Genomic DNA, 23,550 nt, shown 5'->3' on the forward strand with positions numbered 1-23,550 from the left:
TGATGTCTTGAATAAGTATTTTTTTTTTTTTAGTATTACTCGTTTTATTTGTTGTAATGGGTGTGTTGAGGTTCAATATTCTTGGTTAGAATAAATATCTTAATAATAGTGTATTGTTGACAACCTTTTTTGAGATTAAAATCATTTACTTTAACTTCAAATATAAGTGTAAGGTTGGACAAATTTTTCAATTGAGGTGGTACTTCAATGTCATTAATTTTTTAGAGTGTCATTAAATTTGAAACAATTGTGTTCAACTTTTTTTTCTTTGCCATCAAATAGTTGTAGCACTTTGATATGAAATAAGTATTTGGTTAATAACTAATGATTTGATAGATGGGATTATAAAAAGTATATAGAGTTACCTTATTAATATTGTGGTGTTTGATTACACGTGCCACAAATGTAGTTGTCTCCTTTTCATCTAATATAATTATTTTTAAGCAAAGTGGCTCCTCTTCATTTGTGGGCGTTAATGTTTTTTATAGACGAACCACGCAAACTTTGATCAACCAATGGTCTGTTTATTTGATAATATTGTCCAAAGAATGATGCTCTATTGAGTAAGTTTGAGATGTTGTGTAGTTGGAAAATAAATTTTTTGTGCTAAATTTGATGTAATTTGAGAGAATAGTGATAAGAGACTTATATAAGTTGGTCAAATGGTATGGAATTTGAATATTTGTAACGTAAAATTTATTATGATTAATAATATTATTATGACATTTGTAATATAGATGTTTATTATATTTAATCAGTTATTTATAGAAATTAATTATTGGGAATTACAAATTTATTGTATGAGGTCTGCTACACATACAATTCTTTTTGGCTTACAAGTCTTACAAGTTGGCACAAACCCAACAAAAAACACGCATTACACTCCCACATTCAAGAGTAAATAAACGCACGTTATTCAACCACTTCCTGTTTTCAAAGCGCGCTACTCACCATGCATTATAAATGACTCTTCTTCTTCTTCCTCCATGAAAACGAATTTCTTGCCAAATTTTAAGATAATAGAACTTCAGAAATACACCCAAACGATTACATAAATACACCCAAACGATTACAAAAATACATCCAAACGGTTACAGAAATACACCCAAACGATTATAGAAATACACCCAAAGGATTACAGAAATACACCTAAAGGATTACAAAACTACACCCAAAGGATTTAAGAAATACACCCAAAATTCGTTGAAGTACATCTTATGCATAATTCAGAACTCTTACTCTTTCTTCTCCTCGTCTTCTGCTGCTTTTTCTTCTTCAAAAATGATTTTAGAGCTTGATGTCAAAAAACAATGGAAATCGAGAATAACGAAGAAAGAAAACAGAGATAAAAGCACGTAAATGAAGAAGGAGAAAGAGAAAGCAAGAAACGAAAGAAAAGAAGAAGAAGAAGAAGAGGAAGATGAGGAAAAACGTGCAGCAAGAAGAAGAAGAAGGTGCAGTAAAAACGTGCAGTAACAGTTGAAGAAGGAGAAAGAGAAGGCAAGAAACGAAAGAAAAGAAGAAGAAGATGAGGAAGAGGAAGAAGAACGTGCAGCAAGAAGAAGAAGAAGGTGCAGTGAAAACGTGCAGTAACGGATGAAGAAGGAAAAAGAGAAGGCAAGAAACGAAAGAAAAGAAGAAGAAGAAGAAGAAGAAGAAGAAAAGGAAGAGGAAGAAGAACGTGCAGCAAAAAAAAAAGAAGAATGTGCACTTGTAAATACTTGTATAAAAAAACACTTGTATGTGAAGAATTTATCTTATTATATTGTTTATAACGGTAAGATATAATAAATATAGGGATATGGATTAAATGTCTTTGTAGGTTACAAATTTAGTTATATACTATTAATTTCTAATTACCGATATTTTTTATTTTTTTGTATATTTTATTTTTTTGCTGATTTGGAAATAATAGTTGATTTGGCAAAAATTGAGTAGTTGATTCTAAAATTTTGCCAAATAAGCGATTTTGCTGACATAGTATTAGTAGGAGGAGAAATTTGTCTTAAAAGTAATGCGGGTAAACCTATCCATCTACTTTTATATATTAAGAATAGATACACGGGATTCAAATTTTTAAGTCATTATCATCGTATTCAGAGTACATAGGAGTACACAAAAATACACAGACATGACTTCTTCAACATTGCTGACGACAATGGCAACCATTTTCATCGTCTCTAAAAATACACCGATACACAGGAATAAGTCATATTTAACAAGAATTTTTTTCATTATAAATGTGAGATATATTAGCTAGAGTTAGCTATCCTTGGCTATAAAATAGCAAGGTTCAAGTGTATGAGCATACGAGAAAAAAAAAAGGAGAGATTCTCTTAATAACAAATTCTTTTTCATCATGTTCCAGACTATAGTTTTCTTCGAATATTTGGTTGCTTGTGTTTTCCTAACTTGAGACCTTATAATCAACATAAATTAAAAATACGATCACAACCGTGTATTTTTGTTGGATATTCTAGTACTCAAAAAGGATACAAATGCATGATCTCCACTGGCAAAATTATTATATCCAGAGATGTTGTGTTTCATGAGAAAAAATTTCCTTCCTATAGTTTCTTTATTGCTAACAATTCTAGTTGTGATAGTACTACTGCTGCAGGCACTACTACTGAGATGCTTCCAATTATTGTCACTCTTCCTCCCTCTCAATTGAATCATTTTTCTATCTCTACAACAACCCAATCAGACCTCATAGCAGGCCCGTCTACTTCTACTTCTATTTTTCTAAGTGCTTCAATGAGTCATCAAGACATTAATACAGTACCTGATAAAAATTCTCTTATTCCTTCTTCATTTTTCACTAACCCAATTCCTATCTCAACAATTGAGGATGCTTTGCCCTTTGATAATACTACATTACCCCTCAATCACATTGTCCCTAATAATATTCATCCAATGCAAACTATATTTAAGACAGCAAGTACAAAACCAAGAGTGCTACATGCCAGCATCGATACTCATGACAATTCTGCTATACCACATCTTTTAAAATCGGTCACAGCTGCTCTTCAATCCACTCACTGGAAGGAAGCTATGCTGGCAGAACATAAAACATCAGTTCATCACAAGACTTGGAGTTTAGTAGAACTTCCACCAAATGAAAAGGTAGTTAGTTGCAAATGGATATTTGCCTTGAAGAAAAATGCTCAGGAGCAGGTTGTGAGACATAAAGCCTGTCTTGTGGCAAGAGGTTATACTCAAACTGCTGGGATTGATTTCGATCAAGTATTCTCACCTGTAATCAAGCCTGTCACTATAAGAATCATACTCACTCTTGCGTTATCAAAAGGCTGGAGAGTTAAACAATATGACTTCCACAATGCCTTTTTAAATGATATCCTCAATGAAACCATTTATATGTCTCAGCCTCCAGATTTTACACACTCAAATTCCCATCTTGTATGTAAATTATACAAAGTCATCTATGGCTTAAAACAAGCCCCTAGGACTTGGTACCTCACCATTACTGCTGCACTTAAACAATTTGGGTTCAACTTGTACTAAGTCTGATCCTTCACTTTTTACGAAATTTTCTTCTAATTCTACTATCTATATACTTATATACGTTGATGATATGTTAGTGACAGGGAACAATGACACTGAAATCACTTCTATCTTAAAGCAGCTTCATTCAACTTTTCTTCTAAAAGATTTGGAGGACTTAAACTTCTTTTTTGGCATCGAGGCTGTCACTCACTCACCTAATTTAATTTCTCTTAATCAAAGTAAATACATAAAAGAATTATTATGCAGGGTTGGTATGCAAGATGCTAAACCGATTAGCACTTCTATGATTAGCTCTTCAAAATTATCGGCAAATACAGGTACTCCTTTTGAGATCCTACATTGTTTAGATCAATTGTGGGGAGACTTCAATATGCCACTGTCACAAGATCAGACATCGTATTTGCAATAAACAAACTCAGCCAATTCATGTCAAAGCAGAGTCAAGATCAATGGATGGCGGCAAAGCGTGTTCTTCGATATTTAGCAGGTACAGTTGATCTTGCTCTTCAATTTCATAAGACTCACGATCTTTGTTTAATTAACTTTTCAGATTCGGATTGGGCTGCTGATGTTGATGATAGAAGATTTGTGTCTGGATACTGTGTGTACTTTGGAGCAAACTTGATTTCCTGGAAATGTTCAAAGCAACCCACTGTTAGCAGAAGCTCCAGCGAGGCTGAATTCAGGGTGTTGGCAGCTACTTTCTCTGAGTTAATATGGATTCAAATCCTACTTAGTGAACTAAAGCAGCCTTGCACTTCATCTCCCACAGTATTTTGTGATAACATGTCCACTGTATTATTAGCTTATAATCCCATCTTACATGAGCGAACAAAACATTTTGAATTGAATCTATATTTTATACGGAATAAGATGATTCAAGGACAGCTTGCTGTTACTCATATTCCAGGCTTAGAACAAGTAGCAGACATTATGACTAAGCCCATATCTCCATTGCTATTTAGCAAGTTCAAGAGCAAGCTTCGGTTGACACAAAAGCCTCCCTAAGTTTGTGGGGGGGGGGGGGGATGTGAGATATATTAGTTAGAGTTAGCTATCCTTGGCTATAATAGCAAGGTTCAAGTGTACGAGCATAGGAGAAAAAAAAAGAGAGATTCTCTTAATAACAAATTCTTTTCATCTTAATCTATTCCTCCTCTGTTTTCTCACTTCTTGGTTTCTCACCATAAGTCTTCTTTCTCTCTTTCTTCAACAAGTTTTAATAATAAATAAAAAAAAACCATTATTTTCCCTGTAAAAATATGATTTATTTCTGTGTACACTTGTGTATTTCTATATACTCTGAAAACGATGATAATGGTTGTCATTGTCCATTGTAAAGTTTAAAAATTTGAGTTAACCATTTTTTATAATTTGAAGGAGAGTTCACCAGAAATTATGCAAACTCTATAAAAAAATATAGAATTTGCCGAAGTACAACGAACTTGCTCTGAACTAGAAAAATTGTATTTGAAAAATTAACGTTAAAAAATGAAGTTTAGGAAAATAATAATTTTTTGGATTTTGTTTAGTAGACAATGACTTTTGTAAATAATGTGAACAATGGACTCTAGAATTGACCCAATAAAATAAAAAAAAAACATGGACTTTGCTATGTAGACAATAGTTTTTGTGAACAATGTGAATAATGGGCTTTAAAATTGGCCCCAATAAAGTAAAAACGCACTATATCCAAATTATTCATCTAAATCTTAATATTAAGATAATCATCCGCACACCTAATAAATTGAACATCCGATATATCTATTGTTCACATTGTTTAATATTTTCATTATCTACCTATATTTTTTTTAATTTTTTTATTTTATTTCAAAAAAAATCCAACGAGAGGGTGCTTTCCAAGCTCGGACTTTACCTTAGTGAAGTACATTTTAACCATATCTACTAACCTTGTAACTAAGGGCTAATAATTTGTGGTCGGTAAATGAATTGTTGATTAAGATCTTTTAAAACAAAAGTGTCAGTAAAATGATAAAATAATAATAAAATAAGACATTAATTAATTTTTGAAAAAAAAAGGGGTTTAATTTTTGGTTTAAAGATATATAAATTTTTTATTAATTAAAATTAGAGTAAATTACTATTTTTACCTACGAAAATTAAAAACGTTGACAGATCTACCCATAAAAAAAAATAAATTACCATTTGTATCTATAAAATATGGGTTCCAAACAATAAAATTATCTAAATACTAAAAAATAACATAAAAAACCCCAAATTACTTTTATCATCATCGCACCTAATGCCCCTGCAACAAATCAATTGCCAAACTCAAACAGGACATGTGGGGAATTGAATGAATGAGTAATCCTCACCTGAGTAGGGTGTTCATGAATCGGATCTGATCAGCATATCCGCGGTTTTTATTCGAACCCGATTCAAAAATTGCGGATACGGATCCGATCCGCACACTAATCGAATCGGATTGCGGATTTTGTGTTGGTATCCGCATTTTTGCGTATCCACAAAAATAAAGAAATAAATAAGCAAATATTCTTTTTATGTTTTATTTTAACTAATAATTATCATATATGTTGTATTATTTTAATTTATTATTTAATAAAAGTATGTTTGACATTATTTTAAGAGTAAACATATTTAAAAGAATAGAAAAAATAAATTTTATTGATATTTTTTAAATAAAAATAAGCTTTTAAAAATATTTTTGTGTTTTTGTGGATATATCTGATATTCGATCCGACCTGATCCACAAATGTGCGGATCGGATCGAAGTTTTGGCCATATCCGATCCGCATTCACCCCTACACCTGAGCCAAACTCTGAGAGGCAGGGGTGAGCTAGGGTTCGGTAGAGTAGAAGAGAGAGTGAGAGCAGGGCCTGAGTTAGGGTTCGGTAGAGGAGGTGCGAGACTGGTGAGTGGCTCGCTGGTGGTGGTCTAGACTGAGAGAAAGAACGATTGGAAAGGTGAGGGTGGCTCGAGTTCATCGCAGATGGTGGAGACAACGGTGGTTCGCGGCGGTTCTGGCGGCTGGAAGTGCGGACGGCAATGATGGTAAGGCTGTGATGGTGGTTCAGAGGTCTTTGGTTCTTGAAGAGGAAAGAAGAAGGGGAAGAAGAGGAGAAGGTGAAGTGAATTAGGGTTCTGTGGTTTAATACAGATGGCGAAAGAGATAGAAAGAGAGAGAGCTCGCCGTAGTTTTGACCGCGGTGGTGGCGACTGGCACGGTGGCCCGTTGGTGGCACTAGTTCGGTGATGAGGAGAAGATAGTCACAGTAGGTGAGGGTGGTCAGCGGTGAAGAGAGGAGAGGCGGGGCACTGCGGCTCTAGGGTTGCTGGCAGCAGCGAAGCAGAAACTGGTGCGAAGGTCCTCTAGTCAGCGAAGGCGAGACAGGGAAGGAAAGAAAGAGGGGTGGCCACGGCAGAAGGAGGACGGCAGCGGTAGTCGCTGACGCTGGAAGCTGCAGGAACAGAAACAAAGGCCGCGTTTGTCACAGAGAAAGAGAGGTGGCTCGTGGCTGAAAAGATTGCTGCTTGGATTGTTTGAAAATCAATTAATTATTGGTGAGAGACAGAGGATGAGATTAGTGGTGGTGGTGGTGGTGGTCAGGTGATGAGTAGATGAGGATGATGAAGTGGTTAATGGGGAAGGAAAAGATGATAAGGATAATTTGTCAGTGTTTTTAATTTTCGTGAATAAAAATGGTAATTTACTCTTAAAATATAAAAATATTTTTTATTTTTTAAAATACGAGACATTTAAGTTTTTTATTTAAAATATATAATGACAAATTAGTTTTCTAGAGATATTTAAATGTTTTATATTTCAAAAAATAAAAGACATTTTTTTATTTATTTATTCTTAGTCACCTATGTTTCACTCCACTTAAATGGTTCTAGATCTATTGTTAGCTTTTTATTCCTCTTTCTTCATATATCTCATTGTTTATATTTTATACCTTAACGTCCCATTAAATTTATCAAACATTACAAGGAATAAAAATTTCAATTCCACTTTAAGATCCTATTAAAATTATGAAATATTACATCTAATAAAGGTCCCACTAAAATCAATGTAAATTTCACCTTAAGTTCCCATTAAAATTATAAAACATTACACCTAATAAAATTTAATGTACAAGAAAATTTTAATTTATTCTTAAGATCCCACTAAAATGATAAAATATTACAAGAAATAAAAAATAAACGTATAAATTCTTTTAAGCTTTCACTAAAATTAGGATAACTAATCTATTTTAAATGTAATCAATTGTAATATTAATTTTAAAATGTAACTAAACGGATTTTTAAATATAATTAAAAATAACATAATTATATATTATATAATCAAATATTATAACAATAATTATAACGGTCACAAATAACAAAGAACAATATAAATATATGTACATCTAAATATATATTTTTAATTTTTGTATATAATCAGATATTATAACGGTAACTACAATTATTTTAATGGTCACAATTAACAACTTTTATCTTTACATTATAGCATTTTCATTATATTTTTATCTCATTATAATAACTTATCTTTATATAATATTAAAGAATTTTTTTAATTTAATTTTTTATATTCTCTTATCTTTTATTTTTATGTAGGTTACACTATTATTTTTAATATTAATTCTTTTTAATAATAGGTATAAATTTAATTAAAAACTAATTTCTTCTCTTCTCCTTTCATATCCATCACTCATTCTTATATTTACTATATAAATCAAAATTCACTTCACATATTTTTTTATCTCCTCTCACGTAATTTCATACCCAGTGACGGACCCAAAAAAAAAAAAAAAAAATATATATATATATATATATATATATATATATATATATATATATATATATATATAAAATAAAATTTAGGTATAAATTTTTTTTTTGCTTTCCACGATACCCAATAAATTAAGAACTAATCCGTCATGAATTTGAGTTCCATTTGAGTATCTACAATTGGCCGGCAATGAGTTGCTATACATACGAGACGGAATTCGAACCCTCAATACTTACTTAAGCGGACGACTAAGCTGATCACTTGACCAAGCCAAATTAGTTTAGATATATTCAAAATTTAAAATTAGAACTATCTATACATATAAAAACTAGAAATATACACACAATCACTATTATAATATTTAAGATAATAAAAATATAATTTCATACACACAGTATAATATTTAAAATAACAAAAAAATATTTATAATAATTTTTTTAAATTTTTAACATGACTAAATATTATTTTTCTATATATGTTCTTAAAAAAATATTTTATTTTTTATTATCTCATATTCAATTGTCAAATCTACTTATTATAGTCTTTATAGTATAAATAAATTTTTTAACCAAAATAATTACAGTATATTAATGTAATACCCTACCACACAGAGTTTTACACCTAGGATGTAAAGTAGAGGTGGCGAGGCGCTACGACCTCTAATCTAAAATACATACGTATAATAGCAGAAAGAATATAATAAACTAGGAGCCTTGAAAAATAGGTAAAACAAAATCACAAATTAAAAAGCGCAACACTCAGGAAACGAGATTACCTGTGTGCTAAGAAACCTAGAGATTATAGGTATAACAAGTAGAAAATGGAAATGGAGGGTCAAAAGTACAGAATAACAAGCTCCTAACTCAGGTTGCGAAGCTAAGGCTGGCCGGAGAATATTTACATATATATACATATCCCGAAAATCTAAAATACATAGCTGAAAACTTAACTCTCCTCAACCCTCTAGGAGGGACAAAATAAACAAGTTTCTTGGAGAGAAGGCTAAGTACATATATATATAAAGCTGTACATCAAAATAAACCCAAAGACTACTCCGCTTCAGAAGTTCAGACGCCTAGCGAGGAGCCTCTCGACTTGCATATGAAAACAATAACACAATATGGGGTGAGAACCAGAGGTTCTCAGCATGGTAAAGGTGTCACGCACATAATATATAAGGTCCTGTGAATGTCAGAGGCAATCCTAGAACGCCGATACTCAGATTAAAAGCCTTAAAGTATTAAACAGAAACCATAAAGGGGGTGGCTTTCTAGAGATATCCAAGCCTAACATAACTTAACCTTAATCCTATTTCCTTCCGCCTTTCCTCTGAACCTCCATCTCCAATGGTATGCCACACATAGTTAAACAGATAAAATCAAACACAAGAAGAGTACAAGTACTGCAGATAACAATTATGCAATTAGCATAGCAAATACATTTAGGCATACTCAGTTAATGCACAAACAAGTAATTCAGGTAATATGCATATGGTACATGTATGTCCTATGGCTGATGAGTCTCATCTGTCGGTTATTAAGCCAACCCGACAAGTCCGATTTGCTAAACCTTTGGACTGTCCCCCAACGCGCATCCCTAAGAGTCTATGCATAGCTTTTTCTCATGTTATAGATTGCTCAATGGGTTCAACCTTCCCGGAAATTTAGAGTACCCGGTCACATCTTACGTTGCAGGGTCAACAGAGTATCAAGTCTCAATCTGGAACATGTGGTGGCAAGCCACGGTATTTTACCCAGAGAAACCCGTATCTCAGATAATTTAAATGTGTAAGCCTCATACATTTCATAGTAATTATAGAAATCAATCATTCAAGCCTTAGCATCTTCAATCATTCATGCATGCATCTCCTTTTTACATGATTTCATCATTTTTAACCTTTACTTCACCCTCAAGTTACCTTAATTTACTAACTCCGCCTCATTACTAAGCTTCCTAACCAAGTTTAGAACTAACCATAGGAAAATAGAGGTTTAGAAATTTGAAATTCAGTTTAAAAACTCAAAATATAGTTTTTGCAGAAAACAGGACCACGTGTGCACGTGGGCCACGCGTACGCATGGGTATGCGTTTAGGCCAAGACGCACACGCATCCCCTTATTACATGTACGCATTAGCGCCAGGCAGTAGCTACTATCCGCGAATGAGGGTTATGTGTACGCGAAAGTCTCATGTCACGCGTATGCATGGGCCATGCGTACGCGTGGGCGTACGTTTTTCTAAAAAATTTTACCAAGTCAAAATTTTGCAGATTTGCTAATTTAAACACCAAACTTCTGACGCACATAACTTTTCTGTTTTAAATCATTTTTGCTCCGTTCTTTGAACGGCGTAAACTTCACGGACCCAATTTTCATACAAAATAAGTTTGAAATCATTTGGAGATTTGGAAGCCAAGTTATGGGTTGCCAAAGTTCGGCTAAAAACCAAATTTCACAAAAAGCTTCAAAACCTCATTTTCTTTGCAAAGTTGTTTTCAACCCAATCCATCGTACCTATAATCAGCAATATAACTTACCCTTAACAATATCACAACAATCTTTGCAATCCTACAATTTCTCAACTCAATAACAATCTCACTTCAACCTAAATTTCACAAGTTTATCAACAAACATCAACATACCAACCTATTGTTGGGAAAATTTCAACAAAGGTTCAAAAACAATAACCTGTTTAACAGCGGAAGCACCAGAAATAATTTTTTCACAACCTGTGCAATTAAATGGGCAACATCAAAGATACTCCAAGCAGCAAATATAGTGGCAGAAATTAAATAATCAGACACCAGAATTTTAACGTGAGAAAACCCCCAAAAGAGGGACAAAAAATCCACGGGACCTAGTCCAGAAAAATCTTCCACTATCAGAATAATGGGTACACAAACAGTCTTCCTAGTGACACTAGGGCATCTCAACAATCAACAAAATACATCACCAAAACTGGTGGCATCAACATAAACCCTCCACAAAGTGGGTATCTCAAATCAGGCAAAAGAGAAGGCAATACAACAAATAAGTTATATCCTAATGTTCATCTCTACACCAGGAATAACATACTAAAATTTCATAAGAAATGGAGAAAGTTTACCAAGTCAATGTGATCAAGATTGGCATGCCCTTTTTCCCCAATTTCTCTTCTCCTTCGACGCCGTGCTTTCTGTTTCCTTCTATTCTTTTCTTTTGAAAAGAGAGGCCTTTTAAACTCTCTCTCACATGGCTATTAGGCCACTCTTTCTTTATTTTTTTTTTTGTTTTAAAAACTGTGGGCCCCACTTGGTTGGGGACCCACCAACACCTATATATACATATTGCCATGATCACAAGTTCTTCAAACATCATCATATCATCATCCATCATTCCTGGTTCGTCCAAACACTAGGGAGGCCGAGCTTAAGCGCTTCCGAGTGGGTTGACACCGAGGAGGAAGAGCTTGACGTCGGCCGGAAGTGAAACACCGCGGCGGGAATACCTGCACAAGATACTCCGACGCTCAAGTCAGTAGTGGTTCACAGTGAGTGAGTTAAGAGAAAAGAGTGAGAGAGTTAGAGTGATAGAACCTGAGACCTAGCCGAGTGTATTAGCTAGGTTTTATAGAAGTTGGTTTCTACCCGTTAGTGGGTGAGTCCTAGTTTATAGATTTAGTTAAGATATTCTGTTATGGTGCTATAAATCCGCTGAGCACGTTTCTCATTTTCAATTAGGTGATGCTGCTTCGGTCCTGATCACGTGCCGAGATTTTCGGACGGTTGATACGGGACCGAGCTTTATGATGCACGTGTCTTTTTATTCGAATGAGTGAGGCCGAGCTTATCTGCTTTTGTTCCGAGCTTGTTTAGTGTGGCGTCGGCCTCGGATATTAGTGTGCCGGGTATTCCGGGCGACCGAGGATACAGGTAACGTATCATAGCCCCCAAGCTTGCCTTGGTTTGGACAAGACTAAGGCGAGCTTTGTATACTTCGGATGGCCAAATCCTCGGTCGCTTTATGTGTGCTCCTCACAGCCCCCGAGCTTGTCTTAGTTTTGGCGCATTGGTGTTTTGAAATGGTTTGTAGCATTTATTGCCTGCGTTGTTCTTTGTGCGGTAATGAATGATTGATTTGATTGCATTTGTAAGTTTCGAGGAGCCCCTGACCGTTTGATTTGCTGAGTGTTGATCGTGGGCTTTCTAAGGGTGTAGATCAGAGGGAGACGTTTCATATGTAACTGCCCTTCCACTATGTAATAAACGTGCTCCCCTTCCCTAATATTTTTTGTGTTTGGTGCCTCTGCGTTTTTCGGAGAAGATGAGTAAGAAAGGTGAGTGTTGATTCATTTTCTTGCTGCTTCTCTTTTCTTCTCTTAGTTTTGATTTTCTGCTCCCTGTTCTTATGGAAGGTACAGTGTCTAATGAAGGTGGGGGGGTTTATATGGTTGGGTTGATTCTAGGGTTAAGGAGTATGTGTCTCAGTTTAGCGATAAAGAGTCTGTTGATATGCTGGGTTCGAATGTTTGGGTTAGGAGTGGTAGTGATATAAGGATAGAGATACTTCCCTGTGGTGTTGATGACCGGGTTTTTCATTCTCGTGATGATTGGGCTTACTTTTATATGTACAGCTGCCTTTTTACTGAATTGGGGGTTAGGGTCCCTTTTACTGACTTTGAATGTGGTGTTCTTTATTGGTTGAATTGTGCTCCGAGTCAACTTCACCCAAACTCCTGGGGGTTCGTTAGGGCTTTTGAGGTGTTGATGGAATTCCTTGAGCAGCCGCCCTCTCTTCGGTTGTTTTTCTCCTTGTTTCAAGCTAAAGGGGTTAACCGAGGTCTCTGGATTAATCTAAGTAGTTACCCCCGTCGCGCTATCTTTGGCCTTTATAAGTCTTCTTTTAAGGACTTTAAAACTATGTATGTTAAAGTGAGGAGTGTACCTGAGGAGTTTCCTTTTTATCTAAATGAGTTTCTTGTTGAGAAGTTCCCTTTATCTTGGTGTTCCGAGCCTGTGCAAGCGTTAGACGTGGATGATAGGTCGGTTGATGATCAACTTGTGATGGAGTTTCTGTTTGAAGAGTTGGGTCCAAAGGGTTTGCTATCTGTGTCCGAATTGTTAAAATGGGATTCTGATAGAGAGGCGGTTCTGAGATATCTAGGTAAATTAGTTGTTTTTTGATTAGTTTGTCGTTTTTGTCCTTGTCTGTTCTTACCTTGTTGGCTTTTTGGTGCAGGTGAGAAGGTGCCTACGATTACTACTGCTGGTTTGAAGTCATTCTTCAATCAGCAGAAGAGAGCTGAGAAGGGGAGCTCGGCCACCAATGCTGATAGAGACCTTGTGATTCAGTCCGAGGCTGCTCTTAAGTCTAAACGAAAGAGGGGTTTTGCGAAAGAAAAGATTGCCGAGGCTTTCCTGAAGGAAGGGGAGTCTTCTGTGGAGCTTCAGTGAGTGGAGTCTACCTATGAGTCTCAAAAAAGACTGCATGGCTATTCGGAAGATGTTCATTGTCGCTCGTTGTGGGGAAAACTGTACCCTTTTTTTGTCATGGCTGATGAGTTATGTTGCTTCCCAGATGATATGAAGATGATCGAGGATGTTGGTCATGTAGGAGTGAGCCGTTTTATGCAGGTGAGGGTTGTATTTTATCTTAGTGTGCATTTGTTATATTTTGTTGATGTTCTGTGTTTTGGTGTTAGGTCATTGGTGCACGTATGGTAGCTGTTGGTCGTGCTCAAGAGCTAGTTTTTGAGAGAGAGCACAAGTCTGCTGTGGATGTTGCCGAGCTGTCTTCGGCTTTGGAGAAAAAGGATAAGACTATTATGGAATTGTCCTCGTCGCTGAAGTTGAAAGAGTCCGAGCTTGCTGAGGAAAAACGTCTTCATCTTTCTTGTGCAGAGGAGGTGAAGACTGTTAAGGCTGACAATGATTGCTTGGGGTCAAGGGTGAAGGAGTTGCAGACTGAGGTTTATGAGTCATATGCACAAGGCTTCGAGTGCGCTGTTTCTCAAGTGCGGGTGTTGTTTCCTGGATCAGATGCGAATATGCTTGATGCAACTAAAGTGGTTGTGAACGGGCAGCTTGTGGATGATGGTGCTGCTGCTTCAGATGGTAGCGGGGAGTCTAGTATTGGCGATAAGGCAGACTAGGCCTTTAGTATTTGTTTATTTTGTATATGTGTAGCCTCTTTTGAACTCTGTGGCTGTCTATCTTGAACTTTGTTTATGAATATTTGGTGGAAATGTTTTGGGTACCAAGTATATAATCTTGGTTGTGACACTTTTTGTTTTCCGAGCATACAGCTCGGCATGATGACTTATAAAATTTGATATTTTGGATAAACTTATGATTGTGTGTTTAGAAGTAGTCGTGTATATATAAATCGAAGATGGCCGAAGCCATTCTGTTTAAGTGAACTTGTTTGGAAATGAGAGTAGATGTTCTAGTGTAGAACTTATATTTTTGAATGGAAGCGCGTTAGGATTTGTTTAAGCGATGTGATGATATTATTTGTTTGTACTTCTTCCGAACAGTATGCTCGGCATGCGCATGTTGTTTTCCGAGTATGAAGCTCGGGTCAGTTTAATTAGATAAACTTTGACTTATCCTTATGCTGGCAGTTTTCCGAGGAATATGCTCGGTTCGTGATGTTAGGGTTCCGAGGAGTATGCTCGGATAATTTGAAGTGTTTACTGACTAAAACGTATGCTAACTGTCAAAATGAGAACTGTTTTGATTGCACATTGAGTAGTATGGGTATAATGATTTGTTGCGTCCGGCCTCGTTAAAACCCTTTCCGAGTAAAACCCTTGTGTTTTGGGAAAAAACCTTCGGAGGGAAAAAGAGTACCATCATTCGCTATTATTCAGGCTATGTCATGACTAATATTTCCTTAAAGAGGAGACGTTCCATGTTCCTGGAAGTTGTTCTCCTCTAAGGGTTTCTAATTTGTAAGCCCCCTTTCCGAGGTTTTGAAGGACTCGGAAAGGTCCTTCCCAATTTGCCGCTAATTTGCCATGTGAGGAAGGTTTCCGTGCATCTTCTGTTCGTCTGAGTACAAGGTCTCCATTGTTGAAAGATCTGCGAACTACTCTTTAATGGTGTCTCTGCTCTAGGTAGCGCTTTCTGGCTCGCTGCTTTATGGCGGAGATGTCTCTGTCTTCTTCTACAAGGTCCAATTCGGCCATCCGAGCTTGTTGATTGTTTGCTTGATTATAGAGCTCCGCCCTTAATGTTGGGACGCTGACCTCTATTGGAATGAGAGCTTCTGCACCATATACCAACTTGAAGGGAGTTTCCCCTGTGGCAGATTGGATGGTGGTGTTGTAACCCCATAGGATTTCTGGGATGAGGTCGGCCCACTCTCCTTTAGCTTCGCCGAGCTTTTTCTTTAATCCCTGCAATATAATTCTGTTAGCTGATTCAACTTGTCCATTAGTCTGCGGGTGCTCTACTGAGCTGAAGTGGTGTGTAATGTTAAAATTTTTCAAAAAAGTGGCGAGCTTGTGATCTGTAAATTGTCTCCCGTTGTCCGAGATTATCTCTCGTGGGATACCGTATCTGCATATGATATTTTTTCATATAAAGGATCGCACTTTTTCTGCTGTTATGTGTGCTAGTGGTTGTGCTTCTATCCACTTGGAGAAATAATCGATTGACACTAAGAGGAACTTTACCTGGCCTGGTGCTTTCGGAAAGGGCCCGAGGATATCCAATCCCCACCTATCGAAAGGCCAGCTTACCTCTATGGTATGGAGCTCCTCGGCTGGGGTCTCTGAGAGGGTGGCATGCTTTTGACAATTGTCACATGTTTTGACTTTTGTGATGCAGTCCCGTTTTATCGTCGGCCAATAGTATCCTGTTCGCAAGATCTTTGCTGCTAATGCTCGGCCGCCGATATGGTTGCCACAGACTCCTTCATGCGTTTCAGCCATGACCTCCTCGGCTTCCTCTTTGCTGATGCACTTGAGTAATGGTTGTGAATGTCCTCGCCTGTATAAGGTGTTTCCGAGCACTGTGTAGAAGCTTGCTCTTCTTCTGAAGAGCGGCAAGTTCGGCTCACCTTTTGGAATGGTGCCTGTATTGATGTAATCGAAAAAAGGTGTTTGCCAATCTGGGACCTGTGTAATACTTAAAATTGTTTCCTGCTCAAAACTTGGTTTGTCAAGTGTTAGCTGGGACAGTGCCGATGTGTTTTCGGCTTGCCGTGTGGTGGCTAACTTAGATAACACATCGGCCCTGGTGTTTTGTTCTCGGTTTACATGGGTAATATCAAATTCTTTAAATTTTGAAATTAGATCCTTTGTTATGAGCCAATATTTCTCTAACAAAGGATCTTTTACCTGAAATTCACCCTTTATTTGATGTACCACTAAGGAAGAGTCGCAGTAGGCTGTTATTCGAGGTATTTGTAGTTGTAGGGCGAGCTTTAGTCCAGCAAGTAGGGCCTCATATTCTGCCTGATTGTTGCTTGCGTTGAAGCGGAACTGTAGTGACTGCTCGGCCACCACCTTGTCTCCTTCTTTTAGTAGTATCCCTGCCCCACTGCCTTCTTTGTTTGACGCTCCATCCACATGTATGCTCCAACTGACCTCTGTATTATGTGTGTCGTTAGTCATCTCCGATATAAAGTCGGCTAGCACCTGTGACTTCAGTGTTTTCCTTGATTCGTACTGGATGTCGAACTCGGAGAGCTCGACCGACCATTTTATCAATCTGCCGGCGAGCTCGGGTCTGGTCAATATCTGCCTTAGCGGTTGGTCCGTTCGTACTATGATTGTGTGGCTCTGAAAATAGTGCCGCAGTCTTCTTGCTGTGGTGACTAGTGCTAACGCCAGTTGTTCTATCTTCGGGTACCTTGTTTCTGTTGGTTGTAGCACCCTACTGATGAAGTATACTGGGCTTTGCTTTCTTCCTGTTTCTGTTACTAAAACCGAGCTTATAGCATGGTTAGATACTGATAGGTATAAATACAGTGGGTTACCTGTCTCTGGTCTTTGGAGGATTGGTGGTGATGTTAAGTGTTGTTTAAGTTCGGTAAAAGCATTTTCGCATTCGTCTGTCCAGCTGAACTTCCTGCCTTTTGAGAATGTCTGGAAAAAGTGATAAGATCGGTTTGCCATTGCAGGTAGGAAACGTGACAGGGCAGCTATTCGTCCTGCAAGTTGCTGGACTTCCTTTACCGTTTTTGGGCTTGTCATGTTCAGCACAGCTTTGCACTTTTCTGGGTTGGCTTCGATGCCTCGAGATGTTAACATGAATCCCAGGAACTTCCCTCCTTGTACTCCGAACGCGCATTTGTCTGGATTGAGTCTCATGTTATATGCTCGGAGTTGTCTGAAGATTTCTACTAGGTCGTCACAATGTGATCCCTGCATAGGTGTTTTTGCTACCATGTCATCTACGTAGACCTCCATATTGCGGCCTATCTGTTGTTGGAACACCTTGTCCATTAGCCTTTGATATGTCGCCCCTGCATTCTTTAGGCCAAAAGGCATTACCTTGTAACAAAAATTCCCATGTTCTGTTATAAAAGCTGTTTTGCTTTGGTCTTCTGGGTGCATTAGAATCTGGTTATAGCCAGAGTATGCATCCATAAAACTCAAAGCTTTGAAACCAGAGGCGTTATCAACTAATTTATCAATGCAAGGCAGTGGATATGCATCTTTAGGGCAAGCTTTATTTAAGTTTGTAAAGTCGACGCACATGCGCCATTTACCTGAGCTCTTCCTTACCATTACCACGTTGGACAACCATGTGGTGAAGCGAATCTCTCTGATGAAACCTGCATTGAGGAGTTTCTGGATTTCTTCGAGTGCTGCTTGTTTTTTCTCTTCTCCGAGGTTTCTTTTCTTCTGTGCAACTGGTCGGATTGTTTCGTCGATTGCTAGCTTATGGCAGATGACTTCTGGGTTGATTCCGGGCATGTCATCTGGTGTCCATGCAAAAAGGTCGGCGTTCTGACGCAGTATGTGAATGAGTCTTGCTCGGTCTGCCCCTTCTAATGCCTCTCCGACATATGTGCATTGTTTGTCGTCTGCTGTTAGTGTTATTTGTTGAAGATCGTCCATTGGCCGAGGTCTTTCGCCGAGGTCTTCCCTTGGGTCTAGATCGGCTAGTGTTGCTGAGTTGGCCGTCGTGTGGATTGCTTGAACCTGGGGCCGAGCTTCCTGTTCTGTTTGGGCTGGTTTTAGGCCAGCGTTGTAACACTGCCGAGCTTCTTGATGGTCGGCGTACACCGTAGCGATCTTGTTTTCCTGCACTGGAAACTTGACACACAGGTGTAATGTGGACACCACTGCCCTGAATATGTTCAGTGCGGGTCTCCCAAGTATAATATTATAAGGGCTGTAACAGTTTACTATTAGATATTGAATATCAATTGATTTTGACATAGGGATCTCTCCCATTGTGGTCTTTAGCCATATATGCCCCATGATGGGGACTCTCTCTCCGGAGAACCCAATTAGCTCTCCAGAGGAGGGTTGTATCAATTTCTCTGATAATTTCATTTTTGTAAAAGTAGAGTAAAATAAAACGTCAGCGCTACTACCTGGGTCTAACAATGTTTTTCTTATCAACAGCTCTCCGACCTGGATGGAAATTACCACGGGGTCGTCGAGGTTAGGGCTTGCCGATTTGAAGTCTGTTTGGTTGAAGGATATTGTGACGTCTGGTTCTTTGCCCTTCTTTGGTTGTATGGTTCCTTCGATTGCCAGCATTGCTCTATAGCTCCGCTTCCTGGCCGAGCTTGTTTCTCCTCCGCCTGCGAATCCTCCTGATATGTGGTTGATGATTCCTCTTGGCGGATCAGGAGTCATCCTCTCTTTTTTGTTGTCAGCCGTTGCTTGCTTACGTTCTGCCTTGTCCGAGTTTCCTCCTCTGCCCTTCCGGGTCTCAATGTATTTGTCCAGGAGACCTTGGCGTGCTAGTCTTTCCAGGAGGTCCTTCGCAACGATGCAGTCATCTGTGGTATGACCGAACTTCCGGTGGAAGGCACAATGTTTTGTCTTGTCCACGAATCGTTGATCTTGGTAGTTCCCTGCTCGGGCTGGTGGTTTTATGATTCTGGCGTTGAGGATCTCTCTGATGATGTCCTCTCTTCTGGTGTTAAATCTGGTGTATGTGTTGTACTTTGACGCGGGCTTAGGAGGTTTCTTTGTGTCCCTGTTTCCTGGTGATCTGAAAGTCCTTTCCTCATCTCTCCGATGTGGCTGTTTGTCTGATTTCTGTGCTTCTCGGAGTTCTTCAATCTCCATTTGCCCGGCCGCCCTTTCTCGGAATTCCTCTAGCGTCTTTGGTTTTGTTATGGCAATGGTCTCCCGAAATTTGCCAGGTCTGAGGCCGGCCTTGAGAGCGTGCAGGTGAACGGCCGGGTCCAAATCTTGGATCTCCATAGTGGCGTCAGCGAATCTGGTCATGTAGTCTTTCAGACTCTCGTGCTGTCCTTGTTTAATGGTGCCGAGAAAGTCCGAGCCATGTACATATATTCTTGATGCAGCGAAGTAATCAATAAATGATCTGGCGAGGTCTTCAAAGGAGGAGATCGAACCTGCAGAAAGTTTAGAAAACCAGAGTAACGCCGCACCATCTAGGTAAGTGGGAAATGCTCGACAGAGGACGGGCTCATTGTTCGGGCCGTTGAAGAACATCATCGATTGGAACTTCTTCACATGGGCTCGGGGGTTGCCGAACCCCTTGTACGGCTCCAGCGCGGTGGGCAGCGTAAAGTTTTTTGGCATCTGGTAATTCGTGATCTCCTCGGAGAAGGGGTTGTCGAGGGTGAGCTTTTCCTTTGGCGGGACGATGTTTAAAGGGTCCGCCGTACTTTGATCTGAGCCCTTGGAGTTCTCTCCATTACTTTGTGTTGAGAGCTCAGCTATCCTTCGTACCTCCGCCTGAAGCTCAGCGATCTGAGCTAGGAGGTCGTCTTGTGAAAGTTGTGGATTTTCCTTGTCAGCCATGTCCGAGGATCGGGGATCCTGCAAAATAAGGTAAAAGACTAAACAAAGGAAACAGTGGGGTTAGATGGACTCCGGCCCCACGGTGGGCGCCAAGTGGTTCGTCCAAACACTAGGGAGGCCGAGCTTAAGCGCTTCCGAGTGGGTTGACACCGAGGAGGAAGAGCTTGACGTCGGCCGGAAGTGAAACACCGCGGCGGGAATACCTGCACAAGATACTCCGACGCTCAAGTCAGTAGTGGTTCACAGTGAGTGAGTTAAGAGAAAAGAGTGAGAGAGTTAGAGTGATAGAACCTGAGACCTAGCCGAGTGTATTAGCTAGGTTTTATAGAAGTTGGTTTCTACCCGTTAGTGGGTGAGTCCTAGTTTATAGATTTAGTTAAGATATTCTGTTATGGTGCTATAAATCCGCTGAGCACGTTTCTCATTTTCAATTAGGTGATGCTGCTTCGGTCCTGATCACGTGCCGAGATTTTTGGACGGTTGATACGGGACCGAGCTTTATGATGCACGTGTCTTTTTATTCGAATGAGTGAGGCCGAGCTTATCTGCTTTTGTTCCGAGCTTGTTTAGTGTGGCGTCGGCCTCGGATATTAGTGTGCCGGGTATTCCGGGCGACCGAGGATACAGGTAACGTATCAATTCCAATATCAACAAGACCAAGTGAACACCACACATACTCAAATCATATCATTATCACTAAACATTCCATACACATAATCATTCCAGCTTATCCTATGGTTCTCTAGCCTAAGTTTTTACACGACATTATATATTATATATGCGAAACCTAAACCATACCTTAGCCGCGTTTCACGTATTAATCAAGGTAACCCACTAAACCAAAACACAGCTCCAAGGCCCAAAATCACCCAATTAAAGGCACTTAGCCTCCACCAAGTTCTAAGGCTTATAATCCAAGCTCCAACATATACATATATACACCTAATACATATATACATCACACACATACTTAAATTCAATATCCAACTCATATAGGCTAAGAAATTGTAGAATTTGAGAATCCTTACCTTGTCTATGTCTTGATTGAACAAAGATCCACAAGTTTCTCAAGCTAAACTTGAACCAAAATCATAATTCTCAACATAGTTTTTCACTAATTTTTCGAAAATTAAGGGGGTAGAGAGGTTGGAGTGTTAGAGTGGCTCACCAGAGAAATTGTTCTGGTGTAATCGTAGAGCTCGACACGGTGAATGCGTAGCCACAAACGGTGCAGCAATCGGAGTTCGGATGAAGAAGTTATAGCAAATAGAGTATTTGAATGAGAGTTTGGAAGCTTTAAGTGTTCTTCCTCCTCATTAAATGTTTCCGAGCATGAATGAGGCTAGAGAGGAGAAGGGAAGCTGTGTTGGTAAGGTATGGTTGGGCCTAATTGGGTCTTGGGGGCCCATTTTGAGTTTAGTTTAGTCCGTTTGACTCAATTTTGGGTCAAATTTTTTGAGATTAGTGTCAAAATTCTTATTTTAAAGATCTTTATCCTATTCTAACGTAAGATTTTTATTTCTAATTTTTTTTATTAAAATTTAATTTATTGACTAATTATTTACTAATTTTAGCGGAATTTATAATTAATATATAGATAATATGTTTTTTTTATCTTAAATTTTTTTTAAAAAATCACTAATAATTTAAGTTGTATTTAATTAGAAAACTAAGTTTTAATTTAATTATTAATTAATTAACTAATATAATAAAATTAATTAATTAACTAATTATTATTATGTGTTAAGTTTAACAAAATATTTTTTAACATAAAATACAAAAGAACTATTTATATTTTATTTTGAGACAAATATAATATAATAAGTGATATATATATATAAGTATTAATTTTTTTAAAAAAAATTGTGGGGGCAAATGTCCCCTCTATATTAAACGTGGGTCCGTCCATGCTCATACCTCTTTCTCTTTCTCCTTTTTCCTCTCAATTTTTGCTAATTTTTTGCACAACTAAATTTTGATTGATAACCATAGTTTTTTTTTTTTTTTAATTTGCTAAACGTATGTATTAGGTGATTGTGTTATTGTATTCATTAGTTTTTCTATTATTTTCTATTCATGAGTTATATATATTGTCTTTATCGCCTATATATTATTTCTTTTTCCTTTCAACAATTTATATTATTTAATTGTAATAATATCGTTGAAAATACATGTTGTCATGATTCATGAAAAATAAAATTAAAAAAATTAGATATCGTTTTTAATTATCAAAACATTATACTTGTATTTTATCTAATAATTTACTAAAAAAAATAAAATAAAAACTATTTAAAAATAAAAATAAATATATGAAATCGGGTGAATAAACTTTAATTGAATTCTTTTATTACTTATTATAATATATTAAAAGAGAGTACAAGGTAGTTTCACAATCATTCTTAAACATTTAATTTCACTTTATATTACCACATAAATTTTTTTTTTCTAGGTGGCATAATCTTTTATCTTGTATTATGCCATAAGATTCTCATGGTACTTTTATCTCATCATAATAATCTATTTTTTCATAATATTACAGGATTCGTTTTTACTCTTAACTTTTCATATTTTTTTACCTTTTGTTTTTAGGAAGATTCTATGGTGCTTACAGTCGAGAAAAGCATACTATGTTGACCATATGCGTCGAAAGAAGATTGCTGCGTGATTTTGTGTGCTTGTCTCTACTTCACACTGTTACCATTACACATAGTCACCGTCACATACACAGTTTTCCGTTTCTTATTATGAACTAAATTACAGCTTAATATTTTGATTGATTTTTGAAAAGCTAGAATTCATTTTTGGTAGTGGACTGAATCTATTTATTTTTAGACTAATAACTGAATTTACAATTATTAATATTTTTTGGACCAAAGCTTGGTTGAAATCATATATAATAAATATATATGACCCCTTGAATGTGTTGAATTGGCATAAGGTTATCTCATTCTACATAGGTTCAGAGTGAGTCGTTCATCGGACAATGATGAACCACTAGCTTGATTATACTTCTCTTAGACGGCTAATCCACGACTTCATTGGAGACTTCTCGAGACATCAGTTCAACCGAGGTATGGGGAGATTAGGGTCTTTGTGGTAAAGGCTAGAACCAAAGGCGCAGCATTATCTGATCCGGAAGATTCGACCTTGTCTGTGGCGTTTTGAGTATGATCACTAAGGGGAATGAACTGCAGGAGTTTCACCCTCAATCAGACTAGATCCGCACTAACCCTGGGTTTAGATCTGGAGGAGCATTGGCGACCTCTCAAGAAAGGCGTTGATCACATACAGTCTGCCATAGAAG

The 23,550-nt window shown here is 37.6% G+C and overlaps 1 protein-coding gene across 1 annotated transcript; it reads right to left on the reverse strand.

Moving 5' to 3' along the window:
• Positions 1-15,377: 15,377 nt before the first annotated feature.
• Positions 15,378-20,246, reverse strand: LOC148566250 (uncharacterized). Its single transcript, XM_088487471.1, has 4 exons — positions 18,018-20,246; positions 15,960-17,852; positions 15,839-15,843; positions 15,378-15,741 (listed from the first exon to the last, which is right to left on the reverse strand). Exons 1-4 carry the CDS (start codon positions 20,244-20,246, stop codon positions 15,378-15,380), a joined length of 4,491 nt encoding a protein of 1,496 aa, XP_088343597.1.
• Between the last annotated feature and the right edge of the window lie 3,304 nt (positions 20,247-23,550).

Source organism: Arachis ipaensis, chromosome B5 (genome assembly GCF_059453495.1).
Source record: "Arachis ipaensis isolate K30076 ecotype BB chromosome B5, ASM5945349v1, whole genome shotgun sequence".
NCBI lineage: Eukaryota > Viridiplantae > Streptophyta > Magnoliopsida > Fabales > Fabaceae > Arachis > Arachis ipaensis.